This window comes from Erpetoichthys calabaricus, chromosome 14 (assembly GCF_900747795.2).
Source record: "Erpetoichthys calabaricus chromosome 14, fErpCal1.3, whole genome shotgun sequence".
In the NCBI taxonomy this organism is placed as follows: domain Eukaryota; kingdom Metazoa; phylum Chordata; class Cladistia; order Polypteriformes; family Polypteridae; genus Erpetoichthys; species Erpetoichthys calabaricus.
The window spans coordinates 41,955,487-41,971,205 of NC_041407.2; the positions used below are offsets into that span (position 1 = coordinate 41,955,487).

Genomic DNA, 15,719 nt, shown 5'->3' on the forward strand with positions numbered 1-15,719 from the left:
AACAATTTTGTTAAATATTAGGAGTTGTGTTACTGAGTCTAATCTTTTAAATATCACAGCAAAAACACGCACTCCAATTGTTACTGAATTGTAATACCTTATGCTTAGTCAGCTGTAGCTTGATTTTGTCTGGGTCATTAGAGATCTCAAGCTCTGAATCCAATTGTTTCTCTGCTTCTTCTAGCCAGTCAACAAGCTTCCGCCAGGTTTCACTAAACTAGAGATACAGACGGTAAGACTGTTATCCTAAGGAATATGAGCAAGTTTTTAGTACTAATTACATAAAGTATAAATCAATGTGATCCATGTGAAGGAGTATGGAATTTGTTCACCATATTACAAACTTAAGTCACTAGGGAGAAAACCATATTAACCAAGTACAACAAGCAGTTTTTTTAACACTGGAGAATTATCTAGATGCATATTATAAATTAGAGCTCATTTTTATTTAGGATTTCATTTGAAATCAAAAATACAACCACTACTACCATCTCTGCATATGAACACATGGCAAAGCTTTGGAAGCTGACTGTGTACTGGTAAAATATTGTGAATAAAAGAGGCAGCTCTAATCTATTGCTACGTCTTAATATCAGTTGACATTGCTGGAATACTTTATTAAAGCTAGAAGGTTGTGTGTTTGTCTTAGCAACTGTGCTGAAACATACCAGGTTGCTCTCACACTGTAAACCTCATGGATATCTTTACCACATGACTTTGCAAGCTGTGCTTTTTCTCCAATCTTAAGTATGCATACCTTTAACTCTAGATAAGGAGTTGCCAGCTTTTTTTTTTACATAATAGATAAGGTTTGGAAACTTTCTCTTAATGCTAAAACAAAATATAACCTACCATTTTTTTTGACACTGCAGAGTGAATGACCTTACTTTTTTGGCATTAATATATATACACTGAGATTTATTTACAGTTGCTGTAGTGTAACCACACTGTTCTTTACTGCAACATTGTCTTTACAACACATTAAACTAGCCAACATTAGGGCCAGTTAATAATTAACATTAAACTGTACATAATTTGTACTGGTTACAAAATATTCATTACTGCTTCATTTTCACATTACAATGTAAAAAGAGGGTGTTCAAGGAATACAATTATGTCAGTAATGAAGGAAGATGGTGTCGGTAAAAACCAATTGGGTCCTACCGATAGCTAAAATATGTAATATGTTAAACCCTGCAATTTTTTTTACTGCAATTTTATAATTCTCCACATTTTAGATGATTACCATAGGGATCTTGAAGCAAAGTCAACTAATAAAATTACATAGTTAACTAGACCACTACAAATAAAGAGAACCTAAGTGGCACAGAGTCAAATAAAAAAAAAATAACCATACTTTCAACAGGGAACTAGTCTGACAATCGTAATATATAATCATACTGCCTGACTTCAAAGATCAAAATCTGTGGTTTTAGTTTGTCTATTGTTTATCTTCTTTAACTAATTATACATTGTTAAGTATATATTATTTCTCTAATCTTCTTTCTTATGCAGATAGATGGCATCTAAAAGCATCTCCTTAAATCATTTGTTACATAAAGACCAAGAACAAAAAATGGAAAAAGAAAAAAAAAAAACATCTTCCATATTAAATAATTCTGGAATTTTGTCAGTCAAGCATTGGTTCATTAGAAAATAACATCTCTCTAGTTAATTAAATTACTTTATCCACAAAATATAGTATCTTTTTCCTAATTAAAAATAGCTTAGACATATGTTTAACTGCTCCTTAAGTTGAAGAGTCTCCTGATGGTTTTACCTATTTTTATAAATTACAAATTGGCTGGCAAAGAGTAAGACTTAAAGTGATTCTTAATTATAATCTTTGAATAAAACTTTAGATGATACTGCATATTTTGAGGTTCTAATATGAGACATTAAAAATACATCAAACCTACCTGTATTACTGACATTCTGGTTTAGCCTATATTCCAAGTCTGAATCTATATATATAATTCTCTAAGCCGCCGCCAGAGCAGCACGACACCCATGAAAGCACGCAGGAAGGAGCCATATATAGATTCTCTAAGCCGCCGCCAGAGCGGGCAAGACACCTATGAAAGCATGCAGGAAGGAGCCACGGCCACCAACTCTAAGACCATTGGATATGACGAAAACTTGCACAGCCACGCCCATCAACTCGGACGCGACACCTCGGAAAACATGCTGTCATTTCTGTTTGTCTGTGCCACAATCCACATGCAGCTCTGAGCCACGTTGACTTTTCATTAGTCAACCTCAGTGGAACCTGAGAGACAAAAGCACACACACACAGGCAGTGCGAGAGAGAGAGAGCCGTGCACACACACAGGCAGTGCCAGAGAGAGACAGAGGCACACACAGGCAGCCCGAGAGAGAGAGACGCGCGCACACACACAGGCAGCGCCACAGAGAGACAGAGGCACACACACAGGCAGCGCGAGAGAGAGAGAGCTGCGCAATCCTTTAAACCTGAGGTTAAAACACAATGAAGGAAGCAGTCTTTAAAAACCAATAAGCCCTGTGCCTCTTTTTCATTAGCGTCTCACCTGCTTCACCGATGCAGGCACTGCAACAGTTGAGACGCTCTCTCAGCAGCTGACCTTCTCTATGCCTGACTCCACTACTGTCAGTCGCCTGATTAAAAATGGACTTTTGAAGGGGAGCTATGGACCTGCTATACCACAGGAACACATTGCCTTCGAGCCTGCCCTCGCTCACTCTAACGTACCGGCTTTCTCTCCTCACTCACTCGCTCGCACACTGCACAGGGGAGAAATGCCCGCAGCACAACTCCACCCGGAAACCGTTTCAGCCACACTTCCACGCCCCTCGCTACGCTGTGAGTGCGATGATTATTTATTTAAAAATAGCCTTTTGAAGGGGAGCTGTGGACCCGCTATACCACAGGATCACCTGTGAGATTGCCTTCACATTGTTTTCCTTTTATTTATGATCCTGTCAAGCAGATCAGACACCCAGGCAAACAACACTGAATAATCAATAGCTGCAACCACTTTGCCCGCCCCCACTCCTCACCTGAGTCGGTTTCGTCTGTGTTCAGCAGTGTTTCCCAAACTCGGTCCTGGTGAACCCCTGTGGATGCAGGGTTTTGTTCCAACCAGATTCCTAACCATTAATGCCGGTGAAACCCATCAGGGATAAGTCGGTTTTTCAAACGCAGCCGTCTAGCAGATTAGTCTAGCAGGATGTAATAATCCGAGATGAATGCGCGCCCCCGCGCTGAGTGAAAAGTCAATGTATATTGAGTCTAGAAAACATGATCAGCAAGTCTTTGATAGGCTGCAACAAAATGATGAAAGAACGGGCGCATTTTGTTCTCACAAGCTGGGTGGGTGGGTGTTAGTTAGTTAATTAGTTACTCGAAGGATTTCAAGATTTAATATGCACAAGCAGTAACACTGCATAAGCAGCCCAAACCAGAAAAGACGGCTGGCAAAAAGTGGCCGACAAATTAAATGCGTGTGCATTGTACTTACTGAAAGCAGCTTTACGAATTTTGCAAATGTTCATTTTTTCCCTCTGCTTAAAAAACATTAAAAAAGCGGCGTGATTATTCGGCGTATACTATGCCGCGGGTTGGTATGCAGCGTGTAAAACAGTTTGTCGCGGATAATTTGCCTTTTACTTTAACACGAAGACAATTTCCTGTTAGATTTGCCTTTGCGATGACAATTAATAAGGCACAGGGCCAAACTTTCAAAAAGATGTGCATGTATCTGCCAAAACCAGTTTTCAGTCACGGACAGTTGTATGTTGCTCTCTCCAGAGTTCCATCTTTTCATTCACTTACTGGTATGCCTGCAGGAACACGTGCAGCAAGCGAGCGAGAGAGAGAGAGAGAGCGAGCGACACATACACACATACAGGCGCGCGTGAGAGAGAGCGAGCGAGCGCTAGACGCATAAGAATAAGAATACTTCATTACATTGATATACCGGTGTTTTCTGTATTCAAAGCGCTATCCACACAGGGAGAAACCGGGAAGCGAACCCAAAATCTTCCACAGTCTCCTTACTGCAAAGCAGCAACACTACCACTGCGCTACAAGGCAGTTAAAGAATGCACCGGGCTCGATTTTGTTTTCACTTCTGTTTACAGCGATCGGATCATAGCGTGCATTATTGCAATGTTACTTTTCTTGGTGGCTTATTACATTACGGATGTTTCACATGTTAATTTTTTTCCCTGTGCTTAAAAGACATTAAAAAAGTGTTTCTCAACTGTGACTCCGGAACAACTCAGTACGCAAGCTATATTAAGTGTCAACAACGAAGACTCGCTACACCTTAATGAACAAGTGCTGAAACTTATCCCTACCGATGAAGTAACTTTCACCAGCGTGGCATCCATCGTCACAGACGATCCCGCTTTCAGTCACGGACAATTGTATGTTGCTCTCTCCAGAGGTCCATCTTTTCATTCACTCACAGTGGTATCCACAAACCCACCCCATTTGGACAACTGTGTCGTTCAGGACGTGTTCACCCATCAATACATAATTATGTGGCGTATGCTATGCCGCGGGTTGGCTAGTCAACAATAATCATTATTAAGTTATTTTACTGGATGGCTAAAGCACTCATATATTGTAAACGTAGAAATGCAGCCTCAGCAAAAGTTTCTCTCTGTTCTGTGGAACATCTCAAAATTGTGGATGGTCCTATACACTGTCACAGTGAAAACATGTTTTTACTTATTTTCAGACTAGGACTTGAAAAATTTACAGAGAAAACGGTCCAGCACGGAACTGGATCTCCATAGGGAACTACTCATCCTAGTGAGGTGACTGATAGAGAGTGCTCTGCTAGTTCCATGAACTACTATAAAAGAGGGAAAGAATCCCAGATGATCAGTTCACTTTCAGCTAGCAAAGTAGAAGGTACTCTGCTTAGATTTATGCAAAGGACTAGGTCTAAGAGATGGTCTCATTCCTGATAACCTAGGTATAGACAGTTGTTGAGCCTGGCAAAAAATTAAAAGCTAAGGAGAATATACTATAGAGTCCATCTCTGATAATTCTGCAAAAGTAGGAGTACAATTTTATCTTTTGAGGTACTTTTTTATATTGCTGTGCTTTTATGGAAAAAAACACCTTTGTAAAACTGATTCCACTGGGTTGGAATGGAATCATTAAAACAATTCCTTTTCTGGCAGTTTGAGAGTCCCTCAGTGATTGCAACATTCAGTATCACACTTTAGAGTGGATTATCACCAATGATGTTATTCATCAGAATTAAAGTATCTCTCCTATTAATAAAACCAGTAAGATTACAATTTGATAAAATTTTAATTTCTTTTTCTTGCTCTTTTGCCAATAAATGTGTTATTTAGAACTACCGTCTTTTTCCGAAAATAAGACACTGTCTTACTTTCTTTTTTGGTCCAAAATACGCACTAGGGCTTATTTTCGGGGGAGGACAAAAATAAAAGTATATTTATATATTTTTATTTAATATTTATTTTTTTTACGCAGAATACAGAAATTAAAATTTATTCAATTACAGTCATGTCATCTTCTTCTGGAACATCGTCATAAATCAAATTCTGAATTCTGTTCTGATTTTCCTCCAAATCCATTTCCTGTTGAATCATTGGCCCGAATCTCTCATGTCTTGCAATATAGCTATCGTTAAATGAATACTTCTTGTCTAAGTAGCCTGTTCGTAGTGCATTGGAAACACAACTATCAGTTATATTGTCCCATGAATTTTGTACCCAATTCACAACTTCCTGTAAGCCTGGTTTTACAAAAAAAATAAAATGACGTATGAGGAAATAATCAGACTTACAAGACTGAAATGAACAAACGTTGTATCTGCACTGTCGCTCAATGTAGACTGCTGCCTTAACGAACAATTATTTATAGTGTGCGCCAACGACGCGTTCCGTCGCATTCCGCATATGCATGCCCCCCTCCACCCCCCTCCCCACCTCATTCGACCATACTCTGCAATACGCGCGACGCAGTACAACACAGCAGAGCAGAGCGGACACAATATTTATGTATTCATGCTGCCTTATGTTGTATTTTTAAGATAAATTCCAAGAATTAATTTGAAATGAACTGTAGAGGTAAACAATGAATTTCTCGGAATATTTTATTTCAAACATTTCTCTGAAATACGAGTATTAGGGAAGCTAAACATACTTAATACATCAACAGCATTTTTTAACGAATTCTTTTTTTCACATTATTTTAACTAGGGCTTATTTTCGGGGGAGGGCTTATATTACAAAAAGTTCCGAAAATCTCGATAGGGCTTATTTTCGGGGGATGTCTTATTTTCGGAAAAAGACGGTATATCTAGGACAAAATCAAATAGTATGACTGTTTTAAAGGTTCATTTACATTATAACAACCTCAAATCTGAGCTTAGAAATGAATAATCATATACATCAGCTGTCAAATAGCTGTAAACCATGAATGTGAAAAGGAATCAACTTGGGTTAATAAAAATGCAAGCTCTCTAAAACCAGCAAGTCATTTATTACATTGTAAAGAGAGGTCAACAAAACTGCAAGTTTACTAATATGCAAGGACAGAAAGTAATATAGTTTGTACTGAACCATAATGAACTTAATTTAAATTATACATTGCCCTGAAATTACGTTGACAGAGGAAACCAAAATAATGTCAAAATTGATTTATGCAAGTTTAGCTTACACTAACAATACTGTGTTTAATGTTCTATTACTGCTAAAATATAAAATACTGAAACAAGGAAGTGAAATTTAGAACTATATGAGGGGAAAGGCAGGAAAGAAAACAAATGCTCTTAAATCATATTTTTCATAAGTATTTACTTGTAAAATAGTCACAAAGACTCTCACTAGCTACAGAGAATAATAAAGAAATACTTAATGATTTGGAATTTACAGAGAGAGAAGTACTACAAAGAATAAAACAGCTAAAATCTAATAACATTTGCACACCAATGTACAAGGATGCTTACAGTTATACAATATACAGAATATAATGACTCAAGTAATACTTTTATTTTAGAAACTAGGGGGCAAATTTCGCCAACCCCTGTGTTTGGTTAATCGGATATACAATTTAAATTTTTTTTTTCTTTGGAATTGTTTCAATTTCATTATTTGCACTTTTACTTTAAAGCTTCATTAAAACAATATTTTTTGAAGACACATTGTGACAATGCAACGCATAACTGCCTATGAGTGAATATTGTTTCTGTTTCTCTAATAAATAATCCAACTTTTTCTAATGTTTGTCCCTGTGATTTATTAATTGTCATAGCAAAAGCTATTCTCACGGTAAACTGTAAACATTTTAATACGAATGGCATATCATGATCTCCTTTGGTGTGTAATGTTATTCGTGAAATATATACATTACCTTTCTTTTTATGTGTTAAAATTTGCATTGCTTCTCCATGATCATCAATATACACCTGACCGAATTGTGTATTCTTTGAAATTTAACTTGTCATTGCTTTAACTGTTCTGGGACCACAGATTCTCATAGCGTATGGTCCATTATTGTGTAAATCCATGTTTTGTGCATTGAATGATGCGAATGCGAAAAGACTTTGTTGTCTACTCTTTGCCTTTTATTTCTGACCTCGATTTGTCCTGCTATTTTTTCAATTACACCTGGTTCTGAAGATTAATCACCTTTTGTTTGTGGTAATGCGATCTTTTCTATCTTTTCTTTGATACAGTAGCGACTGACATGATAAAGTGTCACAAAAGTTTTACTTGAACAATCGCCGACTTCTTAACCCCAAACACAACTTTCTAGAACCCCCTCCAACGCCCCCTCTTACCGCATCAATCAATACCCCGCTATCAGTCCTCCGTGCTGTACTCTGCCCTCCCTCAATCGGACCGAACAGTCACTTAAAACCAAAAAGCCCTCAACCTGGCTGGGACGCTACAATACTTTCAAATTTTACTGCTTTTATATTCTGTACCTTTGTCTGCATGTGTATCGCGCCATCATTTGTTTGAGCCTTTCGAATTCCATTGCTTTCATAATCTCTTATCTGCCTTTTATTCTCTCCAACGCCTTTGGGTCTCTTTTCTCCGTATTGTCCTTATACGCTTTATATGTGCTGAGAGCACATGATCTGTGTGTACTATGTGCTTTTACATGACTGAGTGTTTTTTGATGGGTGTGTTCTTATATGATATCTTTTGTAGTGTGTCTTGCAAGAATCTCATGTTCCATGTCCCTGCGAGACGGCCCTGGGACAATCTCTTGGCACCAAGTCTCATGTTTACGGTCCCCACGAGACGCTATGTGGCAAGTCTCTTTTGTCTCGCGGGTCTTTTAAATGTCTTCCGAGAAGATCACGTATCGTAGCCTTGCTTTTGCTTTCCAGGATTTTTTTTTTTTATAATAGAGAGGTATTTTACATACTGCATTAATGCCTTAAGACTAGAAAATGGCAAATGCCCCATGATAAATGAAAAGGTGATTGGGCAAACTCAGGTAAGTACTGACAAGGTAGTAATACTGGAATAGTGTTCTATCAAGAATTTGGTCTAATGGGTATTTTTCACAAGCTTGATATTAGATTTTTTCTTCAAAAAAAAAAAAAAAAATATTAAGTATTAAAGCCATACATGAATAATATTGCTTTGTATGTATGTTGAATTTAGTAACTACTCATGTCCCTGCAAAGTGATTTTCCTCTTGGGATTTATAAAGTTTATTTAATCTAATCTAATTAAAGGCAGTCACATGTTAAAGCTTACAAATGCAATGTGTGTGCAGCAAACACATGCAACAACCATCTTCCAAAACACTCAAGCTTGCTCCTGTTCAAAATTACAAAACATAAATCACTACACTTACTTTAAATTAAAAGTAAAGGACTATTTATTTGATCAAGCATTTAATAAAATTTTATGTTCTGTTCAAAATTTATTTTTGCAAATTTATCTCTGTCCTACTTTTAGGCTGAATTCACTCTGAAAAAAATGATAGGTGAATGAATTATTTTCTTTTTCTGGTTTGTTGTAAATATTGCAGTTGTCAGACTTTTTCTTTGCTATAATCTTGTAGCTAAGTAAGCAGGAACATATGATGTAGGGAGCCATCTAATTTGTTTGTTTTGTGGTTCACTTCGCATCTTGTGCAAGATGATCAAAGCATAAACACAGTCTGTGAGGTGCTTAACTATGAATAATTAGATGATGATGTCATCGTGAATAACACAGACTTGTGTGACTTTGTCTCCACAAAATTACAATAGTGTTCTTCAAGAAGAGAGATTACTTTGTACTTAAACACATTCACAATAGTCTATTTATTTTAAGAATATGGGCAAATAACAGTCAAAATCAATTCTACAAAGACAGGGTTTTTATTTTCATTTAGGTAGTGTTGTTATGTCCTTGTTAATTATCTTTTCTTCAGTATTAACCAACAAAGGCACCCATGTGATACACATCCAAATTTCTCAGAAAGGTGGGCAGGATTATTAATGCTCCATGATTAAATAGAAAGCTTCTAATGTGCATAACCATGGAGACCATGCAAAAAAAGAAAGCATTGTTATATCAACGTGGACGATCAAGTGGCAGATTTCAAAGCTGGCAATTATATTATTTTTAAACTCAAACGCAGAATGTCTAGCTACGGAAATATATTTTATAAATATGGAAACATCAGTATAGTATAAAAATAACAGTATAAAAAATAATCTCTAATATGTCTAACTAGAGTGTCATCTAAGCACCCTGACATATGCACTTTAGTGGATAACGGTGAAGTGTTGCTGTGTAAAGTAGGCTACATCAAAGACAGCGATTACTGACTAGGACCTCTGTCTGTTTAGGAGCATACAAGCAAAACAAAAGATTAAGCATTCTTGAGGAAAGAGGAGTGTTAAATACTAATGCAAGATGCATACTACGAGGCATGTTCCAAGCTGAATGTTGTAAGGCAAGTTTCAAATGTGTTTCTAAGATCAACTAGTTGCAAAATTAAAAAAGTTTTAAAAACTCTTTTAAGGGATATGTGTTAAATCACAAGGTGAGCATATGGCAGTACACCTCATAAAACTAGGCAGAAATATAGTTCTTTTAGACTTCTGACTCATTTTCTACCTAAAGTGATGGCTTCTGGTGATGGCAGCTCACCTTCAGGTACTCTTACAGATAATTTTAAGATCCTCTTTTTGACATATAATATTGTAGATGGCTTAGCCTTGCTTTAACTTCCCAATATTTTTCCTTCATTTTTCCATGATTATAATTTGCAGGTCATCCCACGACAAACAAAATAAAACTACCATAACTAAAAAAATATAATTGGCATTTCTGCATTGACTTGACGTTATTTTAAAGTCCAAGACTGGATAAAAGTTACACTTTAACTGCCTCAGCTCATTTAACCAGTGAACCCAAAAGCAGCCAGTCGTCATATTGCTAAGTAGATCGTATAGATTTAGGAGTAATTGCACTCCTATTTTTTAAGCAATCTGCCATAGTTACATATGTGGTAGAGCACTCTAAGGAATTCAAAACAAACAGTTGTTGTCTACCCCCTCCAGTGTCGACAATGAGCCCTTTGCATGAAGACATTTTGGTACAGGTTGAGGGATTGTTCCTATTAGATAAATGTACATGGAAAACCTCTTTCTCTGTAACTATAAGCAAGGATAGGTGGTCACATCTATTGCCACTGAGTGTTGCAGTTGACTGTTACTAACATATTCCGATTCTCTTCACATGTCTTGCTGTGGCATCTAGAGTCAGAGCTGGCCCAAGCCTTTATGGGGCCCTAAGCAGAACGAGATTGGGGGGCCCCCCCAACGCCTTGGTGCTGCCAAAACTACTATTGCCAATGCTTGATCATTCGCACACCTACTATAGATTTAACACACCTATTATCACTTTTATTAGTTGTAACTGTTGCTTACAATATATCAATGCCAGCCTAGCATGTTTTCATCTTCTGTGGATTTTAATCTTAAAAGGTATTAAACTCACCAAAGTGGTCTTGTGTTATGTGCACTTTAATATCCAACGTGAAGGTTTCCTAACCCAATCTTCAGGCTCCTCTAGGCAGTTCAACTTTTTGTTTTATCCTAACTCTCAGTACACCTGGAGCAGCTGTTCAGTATTACTGATTGCTTGGCTGTGTTGTAGAAGAGAGTTAGAATAGAGCAAAAAGTTGGACTGTCTAGGGGGCCTGAGCACTGGGATGAAAATCCCTATTTAAAGAGATACAGTACTTTGAGTACAGTACAGTGATTAGTTGTATACTAAATATGGTGTGTTGGAAAGTAACCAAATAAACTAGTAGGTCATGCATTTACCGTAAACATGTTAAACACTTTAATTGCTTTTTGTTAAAAGATTTTGAACATGTAAAAGTGCAGAACAATGAACAACTTCAAATGAAATAAAATAACTTATTTTACAAATAAAAAATGCAACCCAAAACAAAGACAAAATCAAATAAATACTTAAATAATAACATAAAATGAAATGATGAACCTGTAACAACATTACAATAACTGTTCAAGAATAAAATATTAAGCTGAATAATTATGAAAACTGTACAGACGTGCAAAGAAATTCCAAAGTAAAATTTAATGCATTTACTTCTTTTTTTCAGATATTCTTATTTCTTCATCTTACCTCAATATTACACTTTCACTTTAGAATCTCTCTTTCCTGGCTATTTATAAATAACATATATACAGTATAGCACATAGTATATTAAATATATATAAATATATATAAATACCTATTACATAATTCATACAAGTTTGTATTTTAACCACCTAATGCATTAATAGGTAAACATTTTACATACTCAATAATTTTTCTAACGATTTGGACTCCAGTGACTTTTCATATTTACTCCTATGGCTTTCCACACCACACTGCAGCAACACATGTTGTGCTGTTTTTTCAATGACGCCTGATTCCACTTTTCTCACGCTATGGATTTAAAAGTATTAAACACTGATTCTGTGTCATTTTCACTATATAAAAATCAAATATATCTTGATTTTATGTTGAATAGTTTATCTTTGAATGTATTATTTTGAAGCTGGAATACTTCAAAAATGTTACTTTTGGTTAAAGCTTATTTATATTCACTCAATCACAATGTGACCCAAACCAAGCGTCTTGTCACGTAACGTTACACCCCGAGAAGTAGGGTTGCCACGGTTAGTTGACATAGTTGATGCCATTCTAAATGGACACATCTTTTGTAAAATTATATAAATTATATATATATATATATATATATATATATATATATATATATATATATATATATATATATATATAAAAATGTTCATTGTGTTTAGAAAATGGGTCTATGGCATACATTGATTTTACGACGACACATACACGTTTACATCCTTGTCATGAATTCTTCCCCCTCACCCACCAACTAGCTAACTAACATACCTTGACTGAACTGAATAATGCTATTTAACATGTGATTATGGTGAAATGCTGAAATTCGTCATGTAACTAACCTTTATCTTGATGTTTTTCCCCCATCTTCCATTTTCTTTTCTCTGCTCCAGAAGGATATGTCCTTTTCTGTGACTTTTTTTTTGCAACTTTTTGACCCAGAGAAGACTGTAACCTAATATGTTAGTTTGACTGATCGCATTCAATATAATGTCCTTTACAATGCACGTTCATGCACACGACTCATGACACCAGCTCATACCAGCTTAACATAACATTGTGTTTTTGAGTGATTACTGTAGACATAATATATCACAAAATATTAATATGTTCCTTTGAGAATATATAGTTCTATCTGTCATTTTTCCCGGTTGTTTGTCATGTGGCCACACTGACAATATCAAGAACAGCAATGAGAAAACTCCTGGTATTCATGAGGTATTATTCCCATGTCATGTCATCAAGTTGTATGCTCACAATATGCAAACACATGCATTTTTTTCCTGAAATATTAGAAAATAAATACTTCTGGAAAATGAAGGTTGATCTTTTAAATTGAAGACAAGGCTCTTGACCAATGAATGAAAATGTAGGTCATAAATGTTATTTCCGTTCCCCACAAAAAAATGAGATAAAAAATGTTTTCTTAGCGATCACTATAAACCTTACTGAGTAAGCAATGTATTAAAAAAAAAATAATTTTTGAGTGAAGCATTCCATTACACGTAGACATTAAATGTGTTCATCATTTTAATCATAAATCAAAAGTACTATGAAAATATTTAATGCACTTTCATTTTCAGGATTAATCACCAGTATTTTTCACTTAGTTTTGCCTTTGGCTAAAAACTAAAATTTGGCTTAAAAAAATCTATAATGATATGACAATGAATGGAAACCTTAATCCACATACATGTTAAATGCATTTTACATCCGAATAGTTATTAGAGAAAATAATAAAAGTAGCAACAGTCTCTCTTAAAACATGAAATGCAGGAATAAGTTCTATATTTAAATATTTAATTACAGCATTATAAGTCACTATAGACTATTACTGCAACACCGGGCTTAAGACAAGAACCACTCCTTCCAGAGGACAGTAGTTTACTGCAGGCCACACTCATCCCTACATACATTCAACTGGCAAGTAAACCTAGCATCCACATCTTTGGGACACTGTGAAAAATCAGAGATAATCCAAGAAAACCTTGGGAAAAAATGTGCAAACTTCATGCTGTAAGCAGGCTGGGAGCCTTAGTTTGAAACTGTGAAATATTAGTGCTAATAATGATATCACTCAACTACCACTTCTTGTCTGGGCTTTTTAAATAATTAGTTAAAAAAATAACTTTTTATAACATTTATAATCCCAGTTCAAATTCATTGGAGCTGTAGCATATTCCTGCAGCACTGGGTTCAAGGAAAGAACCAAACCAAGTTGGGATGCTACACTCTTACAGAGTGCAATGTACATGGTATACTGTAAGTCACTAATTAATGTAGAATACAAATCTTTTGGGTGAAGCCAGAAATCTAGAGTATTTACATTTTTGGTTTCTACACTATTTTTAATACTTAAATGGCCATTAGCAACTTGCTACAAAAAATTTTCCTGTAAAGATTACAGTATTTAAAATAAACATGCTGTGTCAAATGCTTCTGCTAAGGTCACTTTTGCCCTTACCCGGAACCCTTAATTAATATTTTTTTTTTTTTCAATTAAATAACACATTTCAAACAAACGTGTGTTACTCAATGAAAACTGGAAAAAAATAAAGCAACCAATTGAAAAAACTTACTTGTTTGCCTCTCTTGCGGGCCTCATCTAGACTGCGGCCTCTTTCTAGGGAGCGCTGCACAACCTTCTCCCATCTGGACTGCATGCTCATCAGAAGGTTCCTAATCAGTACCACATCCTGCTTCTGACTGATAAACTTCAGATGAGACCCCATTTTGTCAAGACACATAATCTGGTCACGATGAGTGTTAACTTCATTAACAAATCCCTAGCAGGAAAAGAGAAATAAGGATATGAACTAACAAAAGAGATAAGATAACAAAGGTGACAAATAAGACCCACTGGGACCGAAACCAATGTCAAATTACACAACTTCTAGTCTTGGGTATGTCAAGGTTTGTCGACCACAGTTACTGATCTTGTAATAGGACCATGTCAGTATAAGTGACCAAAAAATCATTGCCCATGTCACATTTAATGACTTGCACAGTGAAGCTTGCCCCTTTTTCTGGCAGCTAATAGAGTGTTGCCTGATGGAGCTAGAGGTGTATGAAGGGTTATTAGCTACTGTAATCTTTGACTTTTTTTTCTCCATTCCGTCATGGTACATAAAATATGACACAGACAGATGAGCTTCATTTCTGTTCGTGAGGTCCAAATCACTCATGTTCCTTATTTCTAATTTCTCCATTATATACATTGTACTTCTGTGTGAGCATTCATATGGTTGTCAGCTCTCACATACAATGAGTCCACCCCTATGACTAAAGACAAAACAAAACCTGAGTTACAGACTAGTTGGAGTGAGCTGCAGGGTATGTCAGACTACGTGACTGCCCTTCACAGCAGTGTGCCACTGACTAAGATTATGCAGATGAAGGCTAATGAAAATCACTGGATAAGTAATGTAATGTGCCATAGTCTGAAGCAGAACTTTTCTCAGTTCCCCTTTACTTTTCTCACCTTATGTTCATCAACCTGTAATAACACAGTTTCCTGTATAAAACTGGGAGGTTGACACAAGTTCAAATTTTGTTCAGCTTGAGTAAGCCAGTTTATAAAGTCCTGTAAAGAGCTCTGGAACTCAGTAGCAAGACAGAGAGCCTCTTCCAACTTGTCCTGTTTGAGATAGAATGAAACAAAAGTAAAGTATCCAAAAGCTGTAATGCACCTGTTAAACTATAGACAGAACCTTAAATTTATCAAGAACCTTGTGGTCCACCATTCGTTTAAGACAGTGGTTCTCAATCTGTGGGGCAGGCCCCCCTAGGGGGGCGTGAAGTAACAAAAAGGGGGGTGCGAAGATGTGAAAAAAAGAAAACAAGAATTGAAAATATGAAAAATACATCTATTGAAACCAAAACAAATTAACTTAAACTGCATTTTGATACTAGAAAAATAAATATAGTTAGATAAATGTCGATAAAAGTTAAGAAGGTATAATAAAATACCTTCTATGATATATCATTAATTAAAAAAAGAACAAATTGGTATTAGTCGGCTCCTTTCAAAAAAACGTTAGGGGGGCGCAATTAAAACTGTTATG

General features: G+C 36.1%; 1 protein-coding gene across 7 annotated transcripts in view; it reads right to left on the bottom strand.

Moving 5' to 3' along the window:
* The window catches only part of macf1a (microtubule actin crosslinking factor 1a), a 976,441-nt gene that overhangs the window by 87,121 nt on the left and 873,601 nt on the right, over positions 1 to 15,719 (bottom strand). For all 7 annotated transcript variants that reach the window (XM_051936317.1, XM_051936316.1, XM_051936315.1 and 4 more), the window contains 3 exons: positions 15,137 to 15,292; positions 14,235 to 14,441; positions 98 to 217 (listed from right to left, as the gene is read on the bottom strand). In XM_051936317.1, the coding sequence (XP_051792277.1) occupies positions 98 to 217; positions 14,235 to 14,441; positions 15,137 to 15,292 (483 nt within the window). The remainder of the gene's footprint in view (positions 1 to 97; positions 218 to 14,234; positions 14,442 to 15,136; positions 15,293 to 15,719) is intronic.